Below are 24,288 nucleotides of genomic sequence, written 5' to 3'. Positions count from 1 at the left end.
CCTTCACTTTTTCCTTTCTGTGTTCACTTTGCTGGCTGTCAATTTTGGTCACGTGGAGATGCACCAAAACTTTCTGGCTGCCACCTTGCACTTGTGGAGGAGGTCAAAGGCCGTCTGCTTCCAGCACATGCTGGAAGGGTTGCAGGAGTATCTGGTCCTGAAGGCTTGTAGTTTCTGATGCACAGGAAGTGGACAGGTGCCCTGGTGTCCCAGAGCCAGCTACCCTGACACCCCAGGGTCTGGCAGTGGCATTTGTTCCTGTCTCCTGCTTTCCTGATTGTCACATAGGTAGCACGAGATCAGCTGTCCTGGAAATGTAGTCATGCTCACAGGCAGACACTACAAATCAGATTCTACTCCCAACCCGCCGGGCTACGTGTAAAAATGTTTCAGTGCAGCATATGCCACTGGGTAGATAGTAAGGCTGCAGTTATCACCCAGAAGTGCTCAAGTTTCCTCTTGGTCACCATTTAGCACTGTTGAAAAAAAAAAAAAAAAAAAAACCCAAACCAGCTCCCTGGCCCACCTACAGTTAAGACAATGTTAATTGTTGTCGCAGTTATGACCCCAAAAGTCAGTGGCAAAGCCTCGTAGAAGTGGAAATAAAGACTCACGGTTGCCAGGACTGCCGGCAGGTAGCGGCAAAGCCGCAGGGCTCCGTGCAGGGGTGGCTGTTGCCCCCAGGCGGCTTCCGCAGACCCAGGCTCCAAGGCAGCCACCTGGGACACGCCGTGCTTCCTGTGAGCCAGGCCTGGGAATCCGAAAAGTGGCATCTACCTATTGCGTAAGGAGAAGACCTGGTTTTGTGGAGAGCCGGTCGCTCTCTGCCACCACAGCGAACATCCGTGCATCCTTGACTTGTGTGCTGTGGTGAGGAGTCCGGGATGTCGCTGAGTAGTCCACACTTGGTTTCGTGGGAGGGGAGGAACCGTCCTGGGAGCAGCAGGCATCAGGGAAGAACCCCCAGGTGAGTCGTGCCTGGTGGCACCTGCAGGTCTGTTGTGTGACAGATGAAGCACAGCTCGCACCAGGACCCGGGCCCTGGCCAGGCGCGCGTGCCCGTGTGCAGCTCAGCGTCACGTCCCCATCTGTGGCAATCAAGGTGTCCGTTCTGGTCTTTCCTGGCGCCCTGGTTACAGAGCTCCGCAGGGGCCCATCATATTTCATACACGTATGAACTGAAAGTTTAACACCAGCAGCCTTTGAGTCTTCCAAATCGTAGGAGAAAATAAGGAAGTTAATTTGAGCGCAAGCCCTGCCGCTCCTTTGTGAGAGCGAGGGAGGGTGACTCCGTGCTCTGGAGCTGTCACCGCAGAGTCCTTAACAGTTAATTGACAGTTTCGCCACGAGACCCTTCCGAGGCTGTGAGCCAGAGGCGCGTGTTTATTAGATTATCTGCACTGTGGGTGCATGCTAATGGACGCAGGACACTCGGAGGCGCTGCCTACCTCAGCTCCGGCGGCTCTGAGGGTCCCTGGGCACCGGTGACAGACAAGGACGGTCCTAGGAGCCAGAGCAGTGAGCATCAGAGTGGGTAAATCAAGCCATGGGGCTCCAGGCAGAGCTCAGAGTAGAAGACAGCTCTTTTCTGGTACTAATTTCAGACAGGATTTTTGTGGCAGCGACTGTGGCTTGGGTGAGACCAACACGGTTGTCATTCTTCACAGAACCTTGCTGTCCATCCAGGCTGAGGTCATCGGACAGCAAAGACTGCCTGTGTGGCTAGCTGGCGTTGCCAACACCACTTTCACCAGAACTGACGGGGAGTCCTGTGAAAACATGATTGCAGAACATTTAGGGTTTTTTCCAGGTGCAAATAAACAACAAAAACAGAATTCCCAGTTCTTACTCCTCTCTGCTTTCTTTCCTTGTATGTAAGAGCAACTGGATATTAAATCCCTAGCTTTAGACAACCACTGGGTCCTAACCTGTTTATTCTAATCCTGTGTGGAGAACTCTTCACTGCTGTGAAATCGTCTCTTGGGTCTTCAGCAGCTCACGGCCTTTGTCAGCTAAATTTCTTTACTTGCAAAGCAGAGGTGTCCTATTGATGTAGCTGTGCTTCTGAAAATAAAAATGCTAAAGGTGTCAAAAGAAACAGAAAAGGAAACAGCGTTATGATGACCAGATCCTTAGTATGTGGTGTTCTCCCCTAATGCATATGATCAGCCACACTTTCTGCATATATAGTTTTTTTTTAATTTGCTTTAAACTCACATGATAAATATCATAAGAAGATAATATACAAACACTTCTCTGAATCTTTATTTGGTTTTCTTTGGGGTTTGTTTTTTGTTTTTTTGTTTTGCTTTCTGCTTTTTTGAAATAGGGTCTCATTGTGTAATTCAGGCTGGCCTGGACTCACTATGTAGCCTAGGCTGGCCTTGAACTCGGTGGTGATCCTCCTGTCTCAGCCTCCCAAGTACTGAAATTACAGGGGTGTGCCACCACCGTCGGCTCTAAATCTTTATTTGTGACCCAGATTCTAGGATTACAGTGCTTTTAATTGTCTGCCAATGTTAAATATTGCAGAATATTTAGGTTACCTAGCCCAAGTATTTTGGGTGGTTCAATAGAAAATAACAGCTTGAAAGAAGGTGAATGTTTTTAAATCCAGAACAAAGAATTCAGTTTGTTAACCATTGCAGTGTAGAACAAAGAACATAACAGCCACGGTCCTATGCGTGATTTTGAGATGCTGAAAGAAAATCTCCGTGCCCTCTCTCAGTCTTTCTTCTTACCAGAGATGGTTCTCTTAGAAATAAATGTCACTGGAAAGGACTCAGCAGGTGATCGGTGGAACGCGACCGGTGCATCATACTGACGCTGGCTGTATTGCACCGCATGAACCTGGCAGAGTCCTCAGGCTGTGCGAGCAGTTCTGTCAGGGTGTGGGAAAGACGAGGCAGGTCGGCAAACTCTAACACATAAAATTCGGCCAGCACTATTCAGTCAGACAGGAGTGTCTACGCCGCGGGTAAGCATGTCGACCTCTGGTGCAGTTCACAGAGGTATGGAAGACTGGGTTGATGACAGTTGAGTTGAGCAAAGGCATCTGTCTGTACCTAATTCTCTTTTTTTTTTTTTTTTTGTCTTTTTTCGAGACAGGGTCTTGCTATGCAGTTCAGGCTGGCCTTGAGCTCACTTTGTAGCCCCAGGCTGGTCTCAAACTCACAACGATCCTCCTGCCTCAGCCTCCCGAGTGCTGGGATTACAGGCGTGCTCCATCATGCCCAGCCTCTGTATCTAATTCTCTTACTTGCTGTGTTACTGGGGAATCTCCAGCGAGACGTCAGCTTCCTCAGTCCCTCCAGCTGTCCCTAGGGCTTTGAATTTGTTCCCAGCACAGAGGCGGATGGAGCTAGGCCTGTGTGGGGTGTGCGGAGGCCGGGCGGCGCTGCTGCCGGGACCGGAGGGTGCAGTGACTCGCTTCTGGTGTTTCAGGTTGCTTCCAGCTATGCAACGCCTTCAGATCCCGTGAGATGGAAATTGACCAGTGCTTGCTGGAGTCGCTCCCTCTGGGCCAGCGGCAGCGGCTGGTGAGGCGCATGCGCTGCGAGCAACTCAAAGCCTACTACGACCGAGAGAGAGCGCTGCAGAGGCAGGAGGGTTTCCTGAAGAGGCTCAGGCAGGGCAGGAGCCCGAAGGTGCGGTTCGGCCTGGCGGACGTGATACAGGACGCCATCATCCACCACGAGGACAAGGAAGGTGCGTGGTGTGGGGGCGGCGTCCCCAGCTCCGCCTCGGCCGCTGGAGAGATGGGGGGGATGGGAATTACAGCGAGGCTGCTGGCTTTGTGCTATCTGAGCTGTTCAAGAAGAATGCGCTTTCCAAAGAATATCATTGAAAACCCCAAGTCTAGTAAATAGGAAACAATGTGAAGTTTTGCTGAAATTGTTATATTTTGCTCTATCAGGTTTACCTGTCTGAAAAACAAGTGGTTTCTCTCAAAGTATTCATTCAAGTCGCTAATGAAACTTCTGAACAGCGAAATTGTCTCTGTTGATGGCGATTCTGGCTGTGATACTCATTAAATGATTAGCTCAGACATGGGTACCCATGGTGCTGAAGTTAGTGCCCTCAAAATTCTCAGGACATAAGAGTAGTTCATCAGAAACAGAAGAATTGCTTCTATCAGTGTGTACTTTTAGTAGCTCAGTAGCTCTGGGTCTTACGTCAGACCTGTGACCGACTTTGAGTTGATTTTTAGTGGCATGGGAGAGTGCATGCTCTGCGCATGATCCCTGGTTTTCACAGCACCATTTATTGTACAGGCTGGTGCTTCCCCAGCTCTTGGGAGGGTGCGCTTATCAAGATCACGTGGCTGTGGATGCGAGGGGCATCTCTGGGATCTCTGTTCTATTGGTCTAGGTGTCTGCTTTTCACTAATACTGTGCTGTACTGTACAGGGCGCTCTGTATGATGTCGTAGAGTCCAGTGTCTGGATGCCTCCAGCTTTGCTTTGTTGTGGAGACACTTGACTTTGTTTAATCCTTACATTTGGCTGGCTTATGGTAGCAAGGTATTAGATTTTTCTCAAAATGCAAAATACAAATCTCAGTCGTGTTCGGGAGACTGCACTCCTATCTCTCATATATATATATATATATATATATATATATATATATTTGAGGCAGGGTCTCACTGAGTAGTTCAGACTGATCTTGACCTCAATATGTAACCCAGGCTGACCTCAAACTTGCAATGATCCTCCTGCCTCAGCCTCCCAAGTGCTGGGATTAAGGCACGCACACCCCTACACCCAGCTCTCATATATTCTTGTATATGAACTTTTCTGTTCTTGTTCTTAGTCGAGTCTACTTTCCCAAGTTCCTATGTGAGCAAAATGTTTCAGCTCTGGATATAAATGAAAAAGCCTTCAAAGAAACTAATATAAATTAATGTGCCGTGATCGGCTCTAAAATCAGTAGTTCAATTAATCTGAAATAGACATTCTTCACACGACATTAACCACAATTTACACTCCAAAAGGCTCTGAAACAGATTTTTGTTTTTGTAGCTCTTTTAGTGTCAGAACTTTCTCTGACCTATTTACATTTTTCACCTGGAAAAATCAGTAAGAAAATCATAAATTTACTAAAACACGTGTTTCCAAGGTTTTAACATAGGATTGTGAAACTATGTCTATGAAACCTGATGGTGCATTCTGTATGACATTAGTTATAGTAGCGCTCAAGTAGTTCTTTGCATTTTTGAAAAGTCTTAGAAGTTTTTAATTGGCGCATGTTTGCAGGACATAGTGACTGTATTCACCGTGGCTGGTAGCTACACGTATGTAACACATCGCAGTCATCTTTACGTCCCCTTCCCTCTGCTCCATTCTTCTCCTTCTTGGTCCCCTGCCCATTTGCAAAAGAACTATCTTCCTGTTTCCTATCATTCGTCTTTTATTTTCCTTTTTAATGTGTTTATACTCCGAGTTTCTCATGTAAGAGAAAGCATGTGATATTTAAGCTGGGTGTCTGGTTTACTCCACGGAATGTTGGTCTCAAGGCGCATCCATTTTCCTGCAAATGACTCCTCTGCTTTGTGCGGTTTGCTAGTGAAGCTGCGGCCCTCTGAGGGGTTCTGAGCTGTCTGCACTACTGTCTGGGTCGCTAACTGATCCTGGCAGGTGTGATACCAAAAAGGAGGAGTGGAGTGCCGCACAAAATTACTTTGGCTGGAAAAGCAGTGAGTCATCAACAACTGCTAGCTTGCATGCTGGGGACCAAAGAGTGACGAGTACTGGGATGAAATTCTCGCGTCAAAATGTGCAGGGTACCAAACTTGATGAGTCTCAAAGCAGTGGAGTGCGAAGCTATGACCACACGGAGACGGCCGTGCAGGAACAGGGCCTCTGTGAGCCGCGCAGTCCCTGAGATGTCACCTGACCCAGCCCTGTCACCCTGCAGGCTGCTCACGGCGCTCCTACGTCCTGTCTGCACGTCTCGGCTCAGGGCCACCTCCTCTGTGACTCCAGACCTGATGAGGGCAGGGACGTGGTCACTGGGCTCACTACCCCTCCAGCGACCTCCCGCCTTCCCGCAGAGTGGAGTGAAGGAGTGAAGCGGTTCGGCCAGCTCACCTACAGCACTGGTCATGGAAACTTGGACTAGGATGTAGGTCTTTATGCTTAAGCCCTGTATTGATTTGAAAGCAGTGAAACACAAAAGTTATGTGTACAGCTATAAAATCTCTCATGCAAAATATCTTCAGGAAGCACAAAAAACATCTGTGAAGGTTAAAAAGAAATTAAGGGCAGTAAACTCAGAGACCAAAGAGGATTGTGATGACCGGGGGCAGCGTTGGTGTCCTGGGATCTGAATTCACCCTGTTAAGCAGCTGTACAGAGGTGGAGCTCTGCTGTCACGTTGGTGATCAGAGGGCAGGACAAGGTGCGAGTGTCAGCTGCAGAGACTTCCCGTTTCCCATCTAGGGAGGAGCGGGAAAACAGGAGAGGGGAAGACAGTGAGCAGATGTGAAGCTCAGCAGAACTACAGCAGCCGAGCAAGCCTTAAACAGCAGGGGTCAGAGAGCTGACCAGGAGCACTGCTGCTCCGAGAGGGCGGCCCTGTGGAGAAGCAGTTGCACAGGCTCAGAGTTGAGACCCAGCACTCGGCTTGGAGGGAGTGGAAGGTGGGGGGAGAGCAGGAAGAGATGATCACCGTGGGCACTTTGGGGCTTAGAAAGGAGTATTCATCTGAGAAGGGAAAATGAATGACCTTGGAGGGAGAAAGGAGACTGACGGAGGAGTGAGACCTTGGGTCTGCAGAGCACGGTGAGTCAGACCTGGCGCCCAGTGGTGGGTTTGCCCTCGGCTAGGGATCTGAACTGCTCCTTCCCAATCCCGGCTGCTCGGTGAGTTCCTCAGGGTAGATTTTATTTGTATTCCAGCATGCAGGCCCTACCTGAAGAGATGCAGATTTAATCCATCTGATGCGGGGCCAGGGCAGCTGAGAGGTGCCAGACCATGATGTAGAGAGTGCTGAGAAGGCGAGTCTGAGGACGGAGGTGGATGGCAGCGGAGGGTCCTCCTGCTGGTACAGGAGCTGCCGGTGACAGAGCCCTGGCTTCCAGGAGGCAGGAAGGGTGGGTGTATCAGTAAGTGTTTCACTAGAGAAACAGATATAACACAATATACACAAATCTATAAGAAATTACACAATCGTCTCATGATGGTCAGCCACAGAGCTGGGTGAGAAAGCCTACAGAAGGTGTCTGCACACTGGAGGCTGAAGGTTTCAGTCCAAGGTCTGCAGCTCACTGCAGTGTCCCATGCAAGTCCATATCAGGCTGATTGGTCCATGACAGAAGGCTGAAGGATTTGAGGTGGAAGCCGTAGAGTCTGGGCTAGGAGCCGGGAAACTTCTTCCAAGCTGAAGGTGAAGACAGGAGCGCCTCTGAAGAACGGAAGCAGAGCCGTCTTTCCTCATTTTCCCTTTATACCATCCAGGCACCAAGCCGCCCCAGGGCAGGTCCACAGGGTGCCCTAGGATGTGGAATTGCAGAGCGGATTTAGTGAAGCATCTAAACTTCTCAAATCGACACAATCCTTCACCCATTACAACGGGGAAGAGGAAGGGCAGGCGGGAAGAGGAGCACGTGTCAGGAGGCAGGGCAGACACAAGAGAGAGAACAAAACCAGCAATAGGACTTACAGGGCAGCTTAGGTATAAAACAGGAAATGTAAAAAGAGGGCTCAGGTATGACCCGGAAGCTTCACAAAAGGTTTGGCCTGGTCTCTCTGGACTTTTCCGTATTACTAAGTATTTAATTTCTTATCATAGGATTTTCCTCATAGTTTTTAGAATACAATTTGTCCTCACTTTGCCTTCACCAAAATTGATCCACTGGGCACCCGGAGACCGTTTGGAGAAATATGCAAGCTCGGCAGGAGGCGCTGAAACCGTCTTGCCAAATTGAAACCTCTCACTGCTGCCCAGGGCAGGCAGAGGGCTCGGTACTCTGTTCTTATGTGCAGGAAATGAATTCAAGCCTGGCGGGTGGCAGGTTGTTCATCCGTGAACAATGGTAGAAAAGTCCTAAACTGAAGTGAGCAGCCATATTTGATTTTTCAATTCAAAAGAAGCAAAAAATAAGTTCTATTTAACTAATCAATGATTCATTTTCAATTGAAAAAATTGCTTTTTACTTAGGAGTTTGCTGACTGGCAGTGGACAGGACAGCTGGATAGTAGAGGCCCACCTTTGCTCGGCACAGTGACCAGTGTAAGGTCACCGAAGGGACAGCGAAGCAGAAAGGGCAGACACGTGTGCACTCCATACATGTGTGCCCTGGTACGCACAGGCACATGTGCACCCGGAGCTCTTTACATGTTTGCCATGCACCGTGAACCGCAGTAAACCTTTCCTGCATACCCTCCTGTTTATTCCCTGTGACAGAAATACCACAAAAAAAAAAATTCATCAAGACCTTGGAGGAAAATATCCCCAGGAAGGGATCATATGCCAGTTTCTCACGCCCATGAGCGCTGGAAAAGAGTTTGATGGAAGCGAAGATCACAGACACCGGTGAAGTTCTGCTTTCCATACTCATAAGTGAAATAAATCCGTCTCGCGTGTGTAAACATCGTATTGTCTCCCTAGTGTAAAAACCTGAAAGAGTGAATAAAACTGAAAGCTACAATAGATATTGTGAAAGGGAAGGAAGCTGCTTAAAAGGAAAGAGAAACTAGAATAGGAGAAAGGAGAAAAGAAATGAAAAGGATATATATATATATGTATATGTGTGTGTGCATATATATACACACATATATATGTAATATATGCATATGTACATATATATGATATATATGTATGTATATGTATATATACATATATATGATAGTTAAGACAGTTATACTACTAATTGATGTTAGTTCATTGAAAGCAAAGGTTTATGCCTGTATTGTTTGATCAGATTTTCATGCTTCTATCTTGTAATCTGAGTAACTACTTTGACGATAATAGTACACAGTTTACTAACCATTGTTACTCTCCTACTATCTTGTTTTGAAATTTTACACCATTGTTTTTCATTTCTTTTTCTTGACTTTTTTTCTTTAAAAAAAAAAAAATCAAATGATCAAGAGGCAACTGAGTGACTCAACAGGGAGTTTGAATTTCTAATGACCATTAAAATTTTACAAGCATGATTACAGTGTGCAAATAAAACATGTGGCTGTGGGGGATCTCAGTCAGCTAGGGCTGCTATGCAAAAATACCGGGTGGCTGAAAGTACAAGGTCGGGGTGCTTGGCCTGTACAAGACGGGAAGTCAGAGAGTCCAAGGAGGCTCTGGAACCTTCCTCTTGTTGAAGGCCTCTGCTTCCGTCATGGGAAATCACCTGAGGACCTCACTTAAATCTAGTGACCTTCCAAGGCGCACCTCTTAATATACTGTATTGGGGTTAAAACTTCAGTATATGAAACTGGGGGAGGAACAAACTCGTAATTCCTCAGAGTACATTTGTTCAATCTGTAGATCTGACCAAAGTGTAAAATAATGGAGATCTGTCTAGCTATGTATGTGTCTACAGCTACATGTCTGTCTGTCTGTCTATCAGTATCTTCCTTTGAATCGCTCACATGCTTTGGAAACACCTGAATCACTACTCATTTTCCTCACTGTAGTAGAGGGGAATATAAATTTCTTGCAATTTAAGAAATTGTTTTGGAAAGCCGAACAATCTCTGGAAAGGTATTTGAGCCTTCCTAGCATATGCTTTGCTTCTTCTAGAAATGTATTCAGGACAAGTTTTTATTTAATCATAGCAGTGATATTTTCATTTAACATTACTAAAGTGGTCAAATGTACATGTTCATGCAAATGAGAAGGTAAAAAATATCATCAAGAAAGACAAACAAAGCCTTTCCACTTAAATGATGCTTTAAATCTCACAGATTATGTGCTCATGTAAATAAATTTACTTATCTCTTATTTAAAAGAACTCATTGTCTGAGTATAAAGAACCAAGTGTATTCTTTCAAAGAACAGAGCTGTAATTTATGCTAAGATTTGTCATGTATCATTTAAAAGGAATCCAGAGTTTTTAAAAGCTATGAATGTAGCATGTTCCTAAGTTTGAATTTGGTAACTTTGATGCTTTATTGCTATCTTCTGGAGCTGGTGGTATTTTACTTGCAGTTTATCATTTTGATGTGCTGCATCAGCCTAGAATGTGTTAAACAACTGTTCCCTTCTGCAAGGAAAATTTCTAAACATTTTTTTAGGGTTGTTCATTCAACTCTGAGTTACACCACTCAAAAGAAAAAGAGAGACAGAGGAATAGACAGCATGTAGGACAGTTAAAGAGACAACAAACTTGCAGATGTAAATTCTTCTACTGAACCTACTACTCCCAAATATCCATCATTTTTGCTAACTCATAAAATATGTTTTTAAGAAAGGTGACTGCTAAAGTGGTTGTTCTCTGGCATGTTGCAAGGGGAAATTAACTCTGTCAAGCTTTTTGTGACGAGTTGTTTAATCCTCCTACTAACCACACACAGCATTTCACATTTTACAGATGAGTCTTAGAAGAAATTGCTATTGCAATGCTGCCTGAATTTAGAGTTTAAAGACTATCTTTTGTCCACATCGTACCATCTCTCAGGGTGATGTCAGATGGTAAACTTGCTAAACCGTTAACTCTACCACCTGTTTTGTCTCTGCTGCTTTTTGGATTCTTTTTTCCTGGTTCTGGTTGAACTCTCTGCCTAGGAAGCAGTCTCGATGAGTGTCTGTCAAGGAAACAGCCAACGGCTGGCAGAAGCATTCGTTATGCTCAGGGTTCTCCTTCCTTTCTAATAACCTTCCCTTTCTGACTGACTGGGTCCAATTGAAATATCTACCCCATCTTCTTCCCAAGCTGAAATTCCCTCTTCGACTCTTGATTTTAGTCAGTGCTGCCATCACTTCTCTGGTCTTCCAGGACAGAAATCTTGAAGTAATTTTGACTTCAGTGCTAACTTGTATGATACTTCTACCCTCCATAATTTCTGCCACCAGAAATATCAACTGGATTCATTCAGAGTCCTTTAAAAACATGGTTAGAGTATGTAGATGATCAACATAAATTGGGTGGCTCATTCATAGATAGGCTAGACAGCTCCTAAGTAAACATGTAGGACTGAGTTTTCTCTTCTCTGTTTCATCCCTAAAAGCATAGCCTTGGGTCAGAGAATAAATTTCATTTTATATTTAGTGTTATATTCATGAAAAAAATAAAATGAGATTGCCTGTTAACTTAATTCATGATGACTTAGCTGTGTTAGTGTGTTTTCTATTGCTGTACAAAATAATTGAGGCTGGGTACTTTTAAAGACAGAAGGTTTATTTAGCTGACAGTTTTGGAAGCTGAATGTCCAAGATCAGGTGGCCTCTCCTGTTTAGCTTCCCTTCAGGAGGGCCTAGTGACAGCTGACGCTACAGTGGAGGAGGTCACATGGTGAGAGCAGAAGACTGAGGGACTCAGGACCTGGACTTGGAGTTTTCCTAGTGACCTGCTCCTGCGGGAGCTAACCAGTGTCTCTGAACACTGCATTGACCTTTCCAAGGGTGACGTCTCCGATCACCCAGCCTCCTCAAGGTCTCTCCACTTCTGCACCACTGCACAGGGGCACATCTGGTGAGATGTCCATAAGCAGTATCCAACCCATAGCATTCACCCAGCCCTTTTCTTACAACTGTAGATCATCACAGAAGATTCTCAAGTCTGTAGTTACTAAGAACACTTATAACTTTAAATTTCTTTACTAATATTTGGCGCTACTGTGTATGACAAAAGTGCCCATGTGATGTTTCCCTGGTTGCATTTAATTAATGCTCTCTGTATGAGAAGGTGGCTCCTCTGGGTGGCCTGTGTCCACAGTGATGGAGAAGGACTTGTACCAAGAGCAGCTTGTCCTTTCTCCCCCGACCCTCCATAGCCAGCTGCATGAATTCCATTGACAAAAAGTGACAGTCAATTAATAGATTGAGGTGGACTCCTAAAGAAAGTAGGGCCATATCAGGTTAATATCCCTTAGTTATTATGGGCTAATCAGGTCCACAATCTCCCAAATGAGTGTTCAGTAAAGGCTAAATAAAAGGAGGCAAATGGAATGATTTCAGGGCTCCAGGAGGATCAGAGCCCTCTCACAGCATTCAAGATTCTCTTAAGGCTAAGACCAAGACCTTCTGGGCATGATCCATAATTATTTGGTTATTAGAAGAAGGGAGGAGAGTACTCAAGAAGGATGGAATCATTCAAGGACTTCTCCAAGTAAGGTATTAAATTAATTCACCCAGGGGTGAGATGCCTGAGGCTGTGTTCTTTATCTAGTTGAGATAGGATCCAGGTGTCCTTGGCTGTGGTCTTATCTTATGCTTGGAGGCTTTCCAGCTTCATCTACCATTACAGATTTTAGTAAGGATTAGTGAATCACAGAAGTTCACTTACTATGAGTCTGCCATTCCAGACAGCCTAACCCTTGGAAAGGTGCACAAATGAACACAAAAAGCCAATTGATTAATTTAAGTCCTGCTCAGGTCTGCTGCATAGGGGTCTCCACAGAGCCAGGCTCTTGCACTGTGAGAACGGTGACCACATGGACTAGGAAGTTCTCCACCTCTGGCTGCACATATATATAGGGTCGTGGTGAGTGATAAGTACTCTACAAGGATACACAGGTCTAGTTGTCAGAGCGCAGTTTGTGTTTGACATGGAATGAATGTAGACCTTCCACAAAAGAGTTGGACTTAGCATGAACATCTTTTGTGTTAGATTTTTGAGTTTTAAGATTTTTAAGTTTTAAGTGGAAAGCACCATCCTGTCTTTAGGAAGGAACTGGTGGGAAGGATATTCCCAGGGAGAGGACAACACCGCATACTGCTGTCTGTGTTCTCCATGTCCCAGAGTAGGGGAGAGGGCTGCTTTACCATCTCCACCCCTGCCTCATGGGTTGCTCCTAGAATGAGACAGGCAGTCCTCAAGAAGAGAAGCTGGGAGTTCATCCTTTCCTCTGCCTTAGCCCCGGATGGGGAGGATACAGGAGCAGGGGGCAAGATACTTGCTGAGGTTGCTACGAGGATCAATGGGACAGCATCCGGGTCTCTATCACCAACCAAGTCCCGGTCTGCATCAGAGATCTGCACATCTGAGTGTAACAGCTCACGGGAGTGGCAAAGGTAGCGACCCTGGGCAGGTCAGAGTTTCTCCTAGCTGTGTTCATTGGTCCATGATGCTTTCAGTTAAAGGCAACAGCTGTCAGGTAATTGAAGGCATCCAATCATAAACCTTTTTTGTTTGTTTGTTTGTTTTCCGGTACCAGGAATCGAACTCACGACCTCCTGCTTGCCAAGCAGGCGCAGTGCCGCTGAGCTAAATCCCCAGCCCTTAATCATAAAACTTTAAATCAAAGTGCACTGAAATTCTGAAGGCTTCTATATGAAGTTGATGCATGTCTTTATACTCCACCAGTACCAAATTCATAGTTCCTGAGGTGGATTCATTATTACAACTGCATGCTCTGTAGTCACAAATTTACTAGGTGCTGTGAGAATAACTAAAAAAAGAGAAAAACTGCGCTTTATAAGCATGTATAACCTAGAGGGAAAGAAGGGCTGTCCAGTTTTTAAAAATCTGCTCCATTTAGAAGGAGATGCTGTGGCATTCCTTGGAGGGAGGTGGGCAGAAGATGAACCTGCAGCTGGGCTGTCTTGGAAATATTGAGAATCTGGAGCAAGGAAAGTGGCCTGAGCCCAGCAACTGAGCAGGAGGAGAGGAGCTCCCAGGAGCAGAAACCTGGCACACTGTTGTTTGGGGCTGGTGTCTGGACTGCCACACTGGAGTGGGGTGGAAGCCTTGATCCCCACCCTGATCCATAGGAGCTGTGTGTGCTTGACCAGAGGCAGACTATGCCTCCCTTCCTGCAAATATTGTCAAAAGGGGGCCTCCCCCAGAAGTGGCTGTGAGGACAATTGAGGTAATGCACACAGAGACCTTCAAATGACACCTGTCAGGAGTCACAGCTGTACGTACACAGTAATTGCTAGCTTCTTGAGAAGGACTTAGAAGGAATTCAGAGAGGACCAGAGCAGTAAAGGGTGGTGTCTGACCTCGACCGTGTCTGACTCCGCAGTGCTCACCGTGGGTGTGAACGTACGGGGATGAAGCCGGAGCTTCAGGGCTTGACTTGGGCACCTATGCTATAAGTCATAATGGATTTATGTCACAGTTATGAAGGGAAAAGGCTGGAGACAAACGTATAAGCTCCAGGAGTTCAGATCACTGTGAGGTAATGAGAAGGAGGAGTAGGAACTGGACCAAAAAGGGCATTTCATGTCACCAGGCAGCGCGGAGCAGTTCGCAGCCCTTCTTTCCTGCTATAGCAACGCACCAATCGTCTCCTGACACACTTGATATGCGTGGCCTCACTTGATCCCCAGAATGATCCTACCAGGTGTGGTGCCGGGTTATATAGCACCCTCCAAAGTTCGTGTTTATGTAGAACTCATGAACATAACCTTGTTTGGAAATTAGGGTTCATGCAGAGTATCCAAGCTCGCAGGAGGTCATCCTGGACTAGGGTGGGTTCTGACCTAATGACTGGCGTACTCACAAAAACAGGGGAATATGAACCTAGAGAAAGCTAGCCATGGGACGCGGAGGCAGAAATGGAGAGATGCAGCACGGGCCGGCAGCCCTGAGAAGCTGGGAGAGATGCCTCGGCCGGGTTTCCCCTCAGAGTTCCCCTGGGTGCAACCCTACTTGCACTTGACTTCAGATTTCTGACTTCCTGGACTGTGGGAGGGTGCGCTGATTTTTGCCTTAAGCCACCATTCTATAGTAACCCTAGGAAACTAATACAGGCCCGTGTGTGTCCATCCTGGTTTTATAGGGCAGATCAGGTTTAAGGAAGTCTCACAAATGCTTGAGTTCAGACTGCTCTGTCACCTGGTTAACACCAGGGATGACTCAAGCTGCTCACAGGCCCCAAGTCTGCAGAGGAGGAAAGGTGAGCTCCTCTTCTGTCTCTGCTGCTTGGGGTACTGGAAGCCTCAGAGCCGCTTGCTGTTTCTCTGCTGGAATTGTCCTGACACTCAGGCCACGAAGGCCGTGGGGCAGAACGAGGTGCGAGCCTGCTGTGTGCCATGAGGGTTGGCAGATGCCACGTGCCCTGTCCCTCTGCCCCATTCCTGCTTTTTGGAGGGGCATTTGGTGTCTCCATAGCCACACTCCAGCACATGAACTGTGCTGCCCGAGGAGGCAGTGTGTGGGCAGGACAGGTGCGGGGCTGAGAGCACCTGTCCTTGGGGCCGCAGCTGCTGCGAAGTGCATCTTGCCTGCTCTCAGCATTCTCGTCTGCCTGGTGTGACCTACATGGCTGCTCCTCCTCATCTCCCCTCAGCCTTCCCTTCCTCCCCTCCATAGTCCCTGCCACCCTCCTCCTACATCCCCCCAGGGAGTCTCTGCTGGTTACCCCTCTGCAGCCCAGGCAGCAGGACAGCGACCTTCTGAAGGGATCAGCACAAGTCTTCTTTGCACAGTTGCCGAGATGAACGCAGAGCAGTGTGTCATAGAGAGCCCTTCCCAGTCCTCGTCATGGCCCAGGAAGTTAGTATTTGTAATCTCGTGCAAAGTTATTGGAATTCTAGCGAGTTAATTCCAATCTGTCACTTCCAGTGCAACGCATGGCAAGAATAAGGACACTAAGGCACATTTGTAGCCGTGGGGAGCCGAGGTGTCCTAAGTCCAGCCACAGTGATGGCCATCCGGAGCAAAGGCCTCGACCCAGGACCAAACCCAGATTTTATTCATTTGTGAAGAAGGGAGTGGCTTGAGGATGAGTGACGGTGACAGTGGTGGGAAGTAGGCGAGTGCCATGAGCTGGGCTAGGTAGGCCTGAAATCCCCTCCTCAAATGCAGACAGAAGGATATGCAGAAAGAGTAATCTGTGTGCCATAATTGAGATAGTATCTAATGTTTTGGGGTCGGTGCTTTAGCTCTGATGTGTAATCTTTGAAGCCACAGGAGATCATAGCCTCTCTTCCCAAGGCTCCATCCTAGCTGACAGCGTGGAGCATTGGCTCACACATCCCGCCTCATCCCAGCTCACTCAAGGGAGCAACGGGGGAGGCTGGGGAAACACGCCTGCCATCTCCAAAGATTACCATCAGCATCTCAGCTAGACCTATACGCATTACTTAAAGCCAATTGAAGGGATAAGGAAAAGTCCCAGCCAGCTCTGTACATCTCAATACATGGAAATAGGGTCAGGCTCAGCCAAAATGGAGACAACTGCTCCTCCTTCAAGGAGAGTCGCCCAGGTGGGCCTCCACAGTGAGCCCTGGAGTTGAAGGGTGCAGTGCAAGCCTGGGGTCCAGATCCCTTCCGTGAATGCCAAGGGGGGAGAGAGGGGCAGGTGGAAATGCACCTCTGCCTGGGAAGTGTGGGCTGCAGTTCCCAGGGCGGCTCTTCCTTCCTCACTGCTGTGGGCACTGCCTCCTCCCCGAGTTGCCCTCTCTGAGAGCAACTTCCTCTGTCTCCATCCCCTCCAGACCTGCTCTCCTCCATTGTGCAGCTCAGAGCCACCTCCTCCAAGACCAAGGCAGCCTCCACCCTGCTGTCCGTGGTGCTGATTCCTGGTCTCCTGTTCACATCCTGGGTGTGTGCTGGGCCCAGGAGCGAGCACAGCTGACCACCACTCATCCGTCCAACAAATGTTTACTGAGTGCTTGGCATTTTCTCTGGAGTCTTCCAGGTGCCGGAGTGCACAGCCAGGAGAAGCACCTGGGACAAGATGGAAGTGTGGGCAAAGGCAAAGGAAGAAAGGGCGCTTTCTTCACGCTGACAACCTCCTTGAAATTCCTCCTCCATTCCTAGCACAGAGACAGTGTATGTGCCGGGCAGGATTCCTCAGGGAAGGGGAACCAACAAGGCACACCCAGGCAAGCGCATGTCCACACAGCTCCTCTTGCACACGTATCCATGCAGCTCTGTGTGTGCACATGTAAATTTTCACCCAGTGTTTTCAAACTCTAGGGAAAGGGAAGGGACGTACGGGGGTCTGGTCTGCCCAGTAAAATATTGTCTCCTAATTTCAATGACTCCCCACCTCTGTCAGTTTCTTGCTCAGTGTAATGCTGTTTTTAGCAGTGGTGCCTCCACTAAGGGTAATGTGTGATAAGAATTAATGGCAGACCATGAAGTCTGTGATTTCCAGCTCTCACATGCTAATACTTTGATTAAACTGAAAGTGGAAAAAAAAAAAAAAAAAACCAGCAGTTCAGTTTGCTGAATGAATGCCACAGCTGAAGTCTCCAGTCCGCGAAGTCTCGGAGAGCATTGCCATCACCAGTAAACCTGGAGTTTCCTGATTCATTGTGTGCGCCACAGGCTACGGGCGAAGGAAAAACATGGCTGTTAACTTTCATAGGAAAAGGCACAATCTGTCAGAGGCCCGGGCTGCCGCTTAGCTTACAAGTGCAGCAGCAAAACAATCTGTAGGTCGTGTTTGCCTTTGACACTGCGGCCGAGTGAAGTGTTTTACAGGGAGAATGTAGATTTGCCATTTATAAAATGAGGGAAATCGTTCAGCATGCACAGAACTGGGCCAGACAGAGTACATTGTCGGCGTTCTCCCAAAGCTTTCTCGATGCACAAGAGTTTCAAGAAGCGTGCATTCAGAGTGTGCTTGGTAAATCGGGACTGTCCCCAATGATAAATTTGCCCCGGACGCTGCCGGCCTCTTCTCCTTCCCAGCTCCACCTGATGCACAGCCGGGATCCTTTCCCAGGGAAGAAGCTTTAGTGTTTTCCAGACTAACCAGCAAGCACAGCAAGGCCACCTGCCCTCGGTTTCATGTCCCCTTGACCCTCTCTCTCCCTCGAGGCCGTCTGTGATCACTGCTGCTCTTCTCTCCCTGCTTGTCCCTAAAGCCGTCCTACCAGGCTTCCTCCCAGTGACTCAGCAAGACCTGCTCAAGACGAGACCTCCTGTGGCCCAGTTGTGAGGAATGTTTTTAGTCCTTCACACATCCGTGTACCACCAGCACTGATACCATCAGTCACGAGTTGCTTCCGATAGGCTCTGCACTGGACCAGCTCTTCCTGGCTCCTCGCTGGCCTTGCCGGTCCTTCCTTCTCTCTCGACTTTGGAAGATTTCTCTCACTGGGTCGCATTCCAAACCACACAGGATCCATGTTAGTCTGCGGGGCTCAAATGTCAACACACCACAGACTGTCTAACAACAGAGATGCACACTTACGCAGTCCTGGAGCCTGGAGGGCCCCGATCCAGGAGTGGGCAGAGAGGCCTCATCCCCTGGATGGCAGTGGCGCCTGTGTGCTGTGCCCTTGTGCCGCCACTTCTGTGTGTGTGCCTCCCTGATACCTCCTTCTCCTCTTAGAAGGACCTCAGTCATGTTGGACTGGGCCTCTACTCTTATAATGTCTTATAACTTTTAATTGCCTCTTTGAGTTCCTGTTCCTAATACAGCCACTGTGGGATTAGGGTTTGTGATAGTTGAGATGAAGTGTCAGCTTGATTGACTTTGGGGTCCATGCAGTAGTTGGTAAAGCACACTTCTGATGGGGGAGGATTCGTGCAGGAGTGGCTTTGGAATCTCTGTCTGGTGCTTCACCCCTTCCTCTCTGACACTATTCCCCTGCTCTGCTTCCTGACCTCCATGAACTAAGCATTTCTGCTCCTCCACTCCCTTCTGTGATGTCCCTGCCTTGGAACGGGCTGACATGCACAGAATCCCCTGAAACTGTGAGCCAAGTGAAAGCTCTCCTCTTTCAAATGGTGGGTGTCTGGCCAATAGAAGGCTTTAGCATATGAATTTGAGGGAGAACAGTTCAATTCATAGCAGTACCCCAAGTCTTTGGAAGTCTTCTCTAGCTGTCTCTCTGCTCTAGTAAGTCACATCCCAGAACAGACTTCAGATTATACACATAGTAGGAGTGCCCCCTCCCCGCTTCCACTGACAACTCCAGCACATTCCCCTGTAGTGTCACCTACAATCCTGTCCTCTTTTGGGTGGAAGGTGTGACCTCTTTCCCCACTCATCATAGGAGTCACAGCTGATGCTCCTACAATATGTGCCTGTGAAGGTGGTGTGCGGCCTCAGGTGGGCTCGGTCTTGCAGATGTTTATAGCCCGTTGGGGGGGGGGGTTGACAGGAGAGAACAGCAACGGCCCTCTTTAACCCTTTCCTCCACCTCAGCATGTGCTTGCTCCATGCGCTCCTGCCACTGTGCTGTCCACCACGACACCTGCACTGGAGGCCAAAGGATGGGGCTGCCCAGCCTTGGACTTCAGCCTCCAAAACTGTGAGCTGAGTAAATCCCTTTTCTTTCTAGAGAACCTAACCTCAAGTATCCTGTTTCAGCAACAGAAAACAGATCAAGACAGCTCCTGACCCTGCTATTCTCTTTCCCATCTACCATCTACTTTCCAACTGACTCATATTTATTTCTCTGCCTGTATCTCGGAAGGATCCCAGGCTCACACAGAATGGCATCTGAGACCTTGCCATGGGCAATGACTGTCCCGCCACATTCCAGCCAACTTTCTGACTTCTTCAGCTTGGCTTCCTCTCTTACACACTCCTCCTGAGACTCTGACTTCTCATCCGTCTTTCTGTGTACCGGAGGCTAACAACACACCATAGCCAGGTTGCTTATGGACAGCCACCCCTTGGTACCATCCATCACATTGTAGATCACCTTTCAGAAGCTGTCTGGGAGACACAAACACTCAAACCACAGCACTGCGACCTTTAGTCAGCTAGACCAAGCGTGCTCCTGCCTCAAGGCCTTTGCACTTTTTTGATCTGGATTCTGCAGGGCTCATTCATTCTCTCCCTCAGCTCTTGGCTCCTGTCCCTCCTGATCGGCGAGCTCACTCGGACTGTGCTCCGTGAACCCAAGCTTTCACTCTCTCCGTGAACTCATCTTTTCACTCTCTCCATGCACCAGCTTCCTTCCTGTTGCTCCATTTGTCCCCAGCAGCAAGCCCTTATTGCCTTGGTCATTTGTTGTCTGTCCACTGGTGGAACATGGCCCACACAGCCAAGCTTTCACTGCTTCTCCCCCAGGTCTGGAACAAAGTCCTGCGGAAGTGGGAGATCAGTAGTGTTGCTCAGCACATAAATAAATCAATGAAGTTTCTTCCCAAGTATTTCAGAGTACACCAGGACCCTCAGTTCTCACTGTCATTACTCAGTCGTGGCCACCATTGCCTCTAGCCTGGATCACTGCACCTGTGCCCACTGAGTCTTCCGAGGCAGCAGCTTCTCCTCCATGGGAGCTGGCTGGACCTGCAGGATCAGAACATCAAGGAGGTGGCCGGGACTCTCGGTTTCAGAGTGGCCTCGGATGATAGTGCAGTCCTCCAGTTTGAGTGGGGCTCTCGTAGCCCTCAGCTTGATGTTTACCAAATTACTCTCCACCCCCTCTGGAATGCTGCCCTGAGAGGGGAGAAGCTGCGCATGCAGGTGGTTTGTTGGGAGAGTGATACACAGAAAATATCACCCCATCTCCAGTGCGCTTCTCATGTGCGTTGAGAAACAGGACAGAGACTTCGCCATGCCTTGAGTGCAGGGTCAGTTTCCTGGATCCCTGTGCCTCCTCTCTTCCTTATCCTCACCTGTACCACAAAATAGCTAAGTTCCTCTCTCCTTGCAAGGCCTGAGGTAAATGGCAAGTCCTTCAGGAAGCTTCCTTGATTTCTCAGCAGTATGATTTACCCTCTGCACTCCCTCTGGCATTTCATCTGTAGACCTAGACTTCACTCACCTGTAACCACCTTATAATACAACTCTCAATAACATGTCCTGTTCTTCCTGCCCTAAGCATCTCAGGGGCAGGACTATGCCCCAAATCATTTTCCATCCCAGCCCGGGTCCCTGGCTTGTGGCGGGCTCTTGAGGGAAGCCTGTTTGGCTGCTGCCTCCTGAAGCTATAGCTGCCCAAAGCACCAGCCGCAGAGGACTCTCTGATTGATGTAGCAATTTGTGAACTCAGAAAAAAAAAAAAAAACTTTACAAAGAAATACCGTGGGAAGCATTTGCAAGCAAGAAATCTGTGTCTGATAAATGAGCCACTTACTGCAGAATTGGTGCGAGATGTAAGACACTGTAACTCCCGCTAACCATGGCTGTGTGATTCCTGAAGCCAGTTTTGAATACCCTGGGGCAAGGTAGATATGACAACCGCCTCTGCTTCCTTCTCTGTTGAAACCAACTCTATAGAAATACAGAACTGCCTTCTTGTTCCAATAAAATGAACATCACAAACACAATTAATTTTATGCCCAATTTGGATTTCTGTAAGACAAGGCTTGGAGTCCAACCTGAGAATCCGAGAAACCTGTTCCTTCTGTGACTTCTTGTTTCATGAGGGCTGCATGAAGCGGGGGTGGGGGTGGGGGGTGGGTTTTGAGCCCCTGGGGAATCCGGAGAAGGGAGGAGGCTTTGCCTTCTGCAGGAGCCCAGGAAGGCTGTGGAGCCAGAGGGAACGCCTGCAACTTGTAGAGTGCGTGTTTGTTTTTTTCACATCTCAGGAAGCCTGTCGGGTTGGGTCCGCTGAAAAATAGCAGCACTGGAAAACAAGAAATAGGCAGTCTCTGCCCGATTCCTGATACCGTGTTCCTATTCCCTCGGAATTTCCTGGGTAATAAGAGCAGCTTTTGCTCTAATGAGATGGCTCTTAGTGGCCTGTGAATGGAGGCCAGGTCCCAGCAAGACCAAATCTTATTCAGAAGCCTGGTGTTTCAGCCACACCATCATCCTCTCTGGGAGGGCAGAGGGGCTGGAGATTCAGTAAATCATTCCATCATCCACACAGGTGAAGCCTGCGTAGAAAGTCCTGGAGGTACGATTTGGGGCAGTCATGTGATATGATTGCTGACCTTCTTAATAAAGCCGAAGCCTCCATGAACAGAAGCACATAGTCTAAAGCAATGGGTGCCGAAGGTCTGGGGTTGTGCAGTTTAATTTGGGAATCAGTTTGTTTTACCGCATAGAAAAGGTTCTGGGACAAAGTGCATCAGGATTCAGGGCAGAAACTACTACCCCAGTGTGACAGTTCGTCCTGATATCAGCCAGATTGGCTGCAGAGACGCCGAGGCAGTGATTAAAGCATGCTTCAGGGTAGGCCATGGGGTGTGAACTTGGGGGCGTATCTCCTCCCTGGCCCCCTCTTCTTGTGCTCTTCAGGGGAGAGCTTCCTAGATGCCCGGAGTGCAGCAGCTTTCCTCCACCACACCCTTCCACTGTGCCGCTGATGCCTTCCAGCCAGTCGGCCACATGCGGAACCTTCTGAACTGTGAGCCAGGACAGGTCTCCTCCTCTGTCAGTGTTTTGTTCCAGCAACAGGAAAACTGCCTACTGTGACGAGGAAGAGGCACCAAGAGCAAGGTAGCTGCCGTGGGGAAGAGAAGGTGCTCACGGGGTGAAACCATGTGGACCATTGAAGTAGCTGGCCTTTGGGAGGTATTGTAGCTTATTTTCATATCCCAGTGACCCCGTCTGCTCCAGTGTGTAAGACGAGGCTGGGACTCGGCTCTGGGTGAGGAGGCAGTCTCACGCACTCCGTACAGGCTGCCTTGGAGATGAAAGGGCTGGGGGAAATGAAGTAATCTGTGGACGCGCACATTTCTTCTGGATAATAATAGTAACTAGGGCTTAGATCATATGAACATGGATATGAGTATGAACACGCTCACACACGCACAAGCATGCATGAGCACATGCTCAGTCACCCTGTAAGACACCACGTGCCTTTGGACTGTGTGCCCAGGAATGGCAATTTTAGAAGCGTTCTTCCATCACTGTGTGCTGTCCTCTCTGGCTGGACCTGCGCATGGGATGCTCATTCTCCCTGTCCTCCTTACTGCTTCTACCATTCAGTTCTCTTCTTCTGTGTTTTACATTTTCCTGCCTATGTCATGTGTCCCTGTTGTCTCAGCCCCTCAGTCCTGCGGGGATGTTGGTTCTCTGTTTTCATTCCCCTCGCTTTTTAACCCCTCAGTCTCTTTGCTGGCCGCCTGTCTGGACAGTCAGCTGCTGCCCGGACTATAGTTTCCAAAATATTAAGGGCTTCAAAGTTGCTAAGTCTTTTTGATTCAATAAAAATAGAAATTGTTACGTTTCTCTTGGCTTGGGGCTTATCCATATTTTATTATACGTATAGAAATACTAGATGCATTTTTATTATACATTCTTTTTTCATAAACCTGGACAGGAGATCATTATCAAAAATATTTTTGATAATTTGAAAATGTGAGATCCCAGTCCCCCAACAGAAATGAAAATTTTTAGAAGAAAAAAGTTGAAATTACTTTAAGGTAGGAAATGAAGTTTCTCACAGCTTCAGGAACTAAATTTCAAATGCAGCAGAGGTTAGGGTGAGGCAGACAGAAGCAGCCTGTTGGCAGAAGTTCTGCACACTCACTGCTTTGAAACGCTGTTTGGGAGCTCTGAGCGTGTGATGGAAGAATGTACACTCCAGGAAGTACCAGGTAATAGTTATCAAACGGGGTTAGGTGTGATGGCTAACATGGGGTGGAGAATGAGCTTACAGTAACATTTTTGATGACTTAGTAAGGGGGGGAGGATGCGTTAGACTTTCTAGTACTTCTTGCCACAGCATCCAACTGCTCCAACTGAGGGCTTTGCTGCGTTCCCCTGGTTGGGTGTGAGCTACTGTAGCACTGCATAAGCCAGCGCACCTGGGGTGCTAAGCGAGAGCTTTGGAGGCCACAGGGAGTTTAACAAATTTAGCTTTAAAAAGACATTTAAAGGTAATTAGAAGTTTAGCTGATTTCCAGAGAGCAAAGTCTTGCTGAGTAAAATAGAAGCACTAGTTCCTTATTTTTGTATTCATATTACCTAACAGGTTGCTTCCACCGTTATTTGGGGTAGCAGACATCAGCATGGTCAGATTTCAGTACATCTGACTTTTGTGTTAATAAAGTAATGCTTGCAATATAGACTGTTACTGGGGAGGTGTAAAACTTTTCTTGAAATGATTTTGTTTTTCAAGCAGACATTGTTTAGCGGACAATGTTATAGAGCACAGAGGCCTTCTGAAAAGGTACAAAGGGAGCAAGCTTTTCCCTACTCTTATACTGTGATGTAACTAAGCGCCGTACCTGCTCACGTCACCATTCTCAGCTGTAAGAGCGTAAGCCCGTGTTGTAGGATTTGATTAGTTTTCACGTGACACACATTAACAAATTATTATTCGTAGAAATTTTCTAGTTTCTTCTTCTTATGTCAGAATTCATGTTCGCATT

At 47.8% G+C, this 24,288-nt stretch overlaps 1 protein-coding gene across 1 annotated transcript in view; it reads left to right on the top strand.

Moving 5' to 3' along the window:
* Positions 1–24,288, top strand: part of LOC102016228 (unconventional myosin-XVI) — a gene marked incomplete at its 3' end in the record, with an annotated part of 353,926 nt that overhangs the window by 18,474 nt on the left and 311,164 nt on the right. Inside the window, 1 exon segment of the mRNA XM_013515827.1 lies at positions 3,445–3,708. Within this exon segment, the coding sequence (XP_013371281.1) occupies positions 3,445–3,708 (264 nt within the window).

The sequence above is a fragment of the Chinchilla lanigera genome, unplaced genomic scaffold, assembly GCF_000276665.1.
Source record: "Chinchilla lanigera isolate Chin_1 unplaced genomic scaffold, ChiLan1.0 scaffold00003, whole genome shotgun sequence".
Lineage (NCBI taxonomy): Eukaryota > Metazoa > Chordata > Mammalia > Rodentia > Chinchillidae > Chinchilla > Chinchilla lanigera.
The sequence above is the reverse complement of the archived record's forward strand: the minus strand, read 5'-3'. Positions and strand labels throughout refer to the sequence as shown.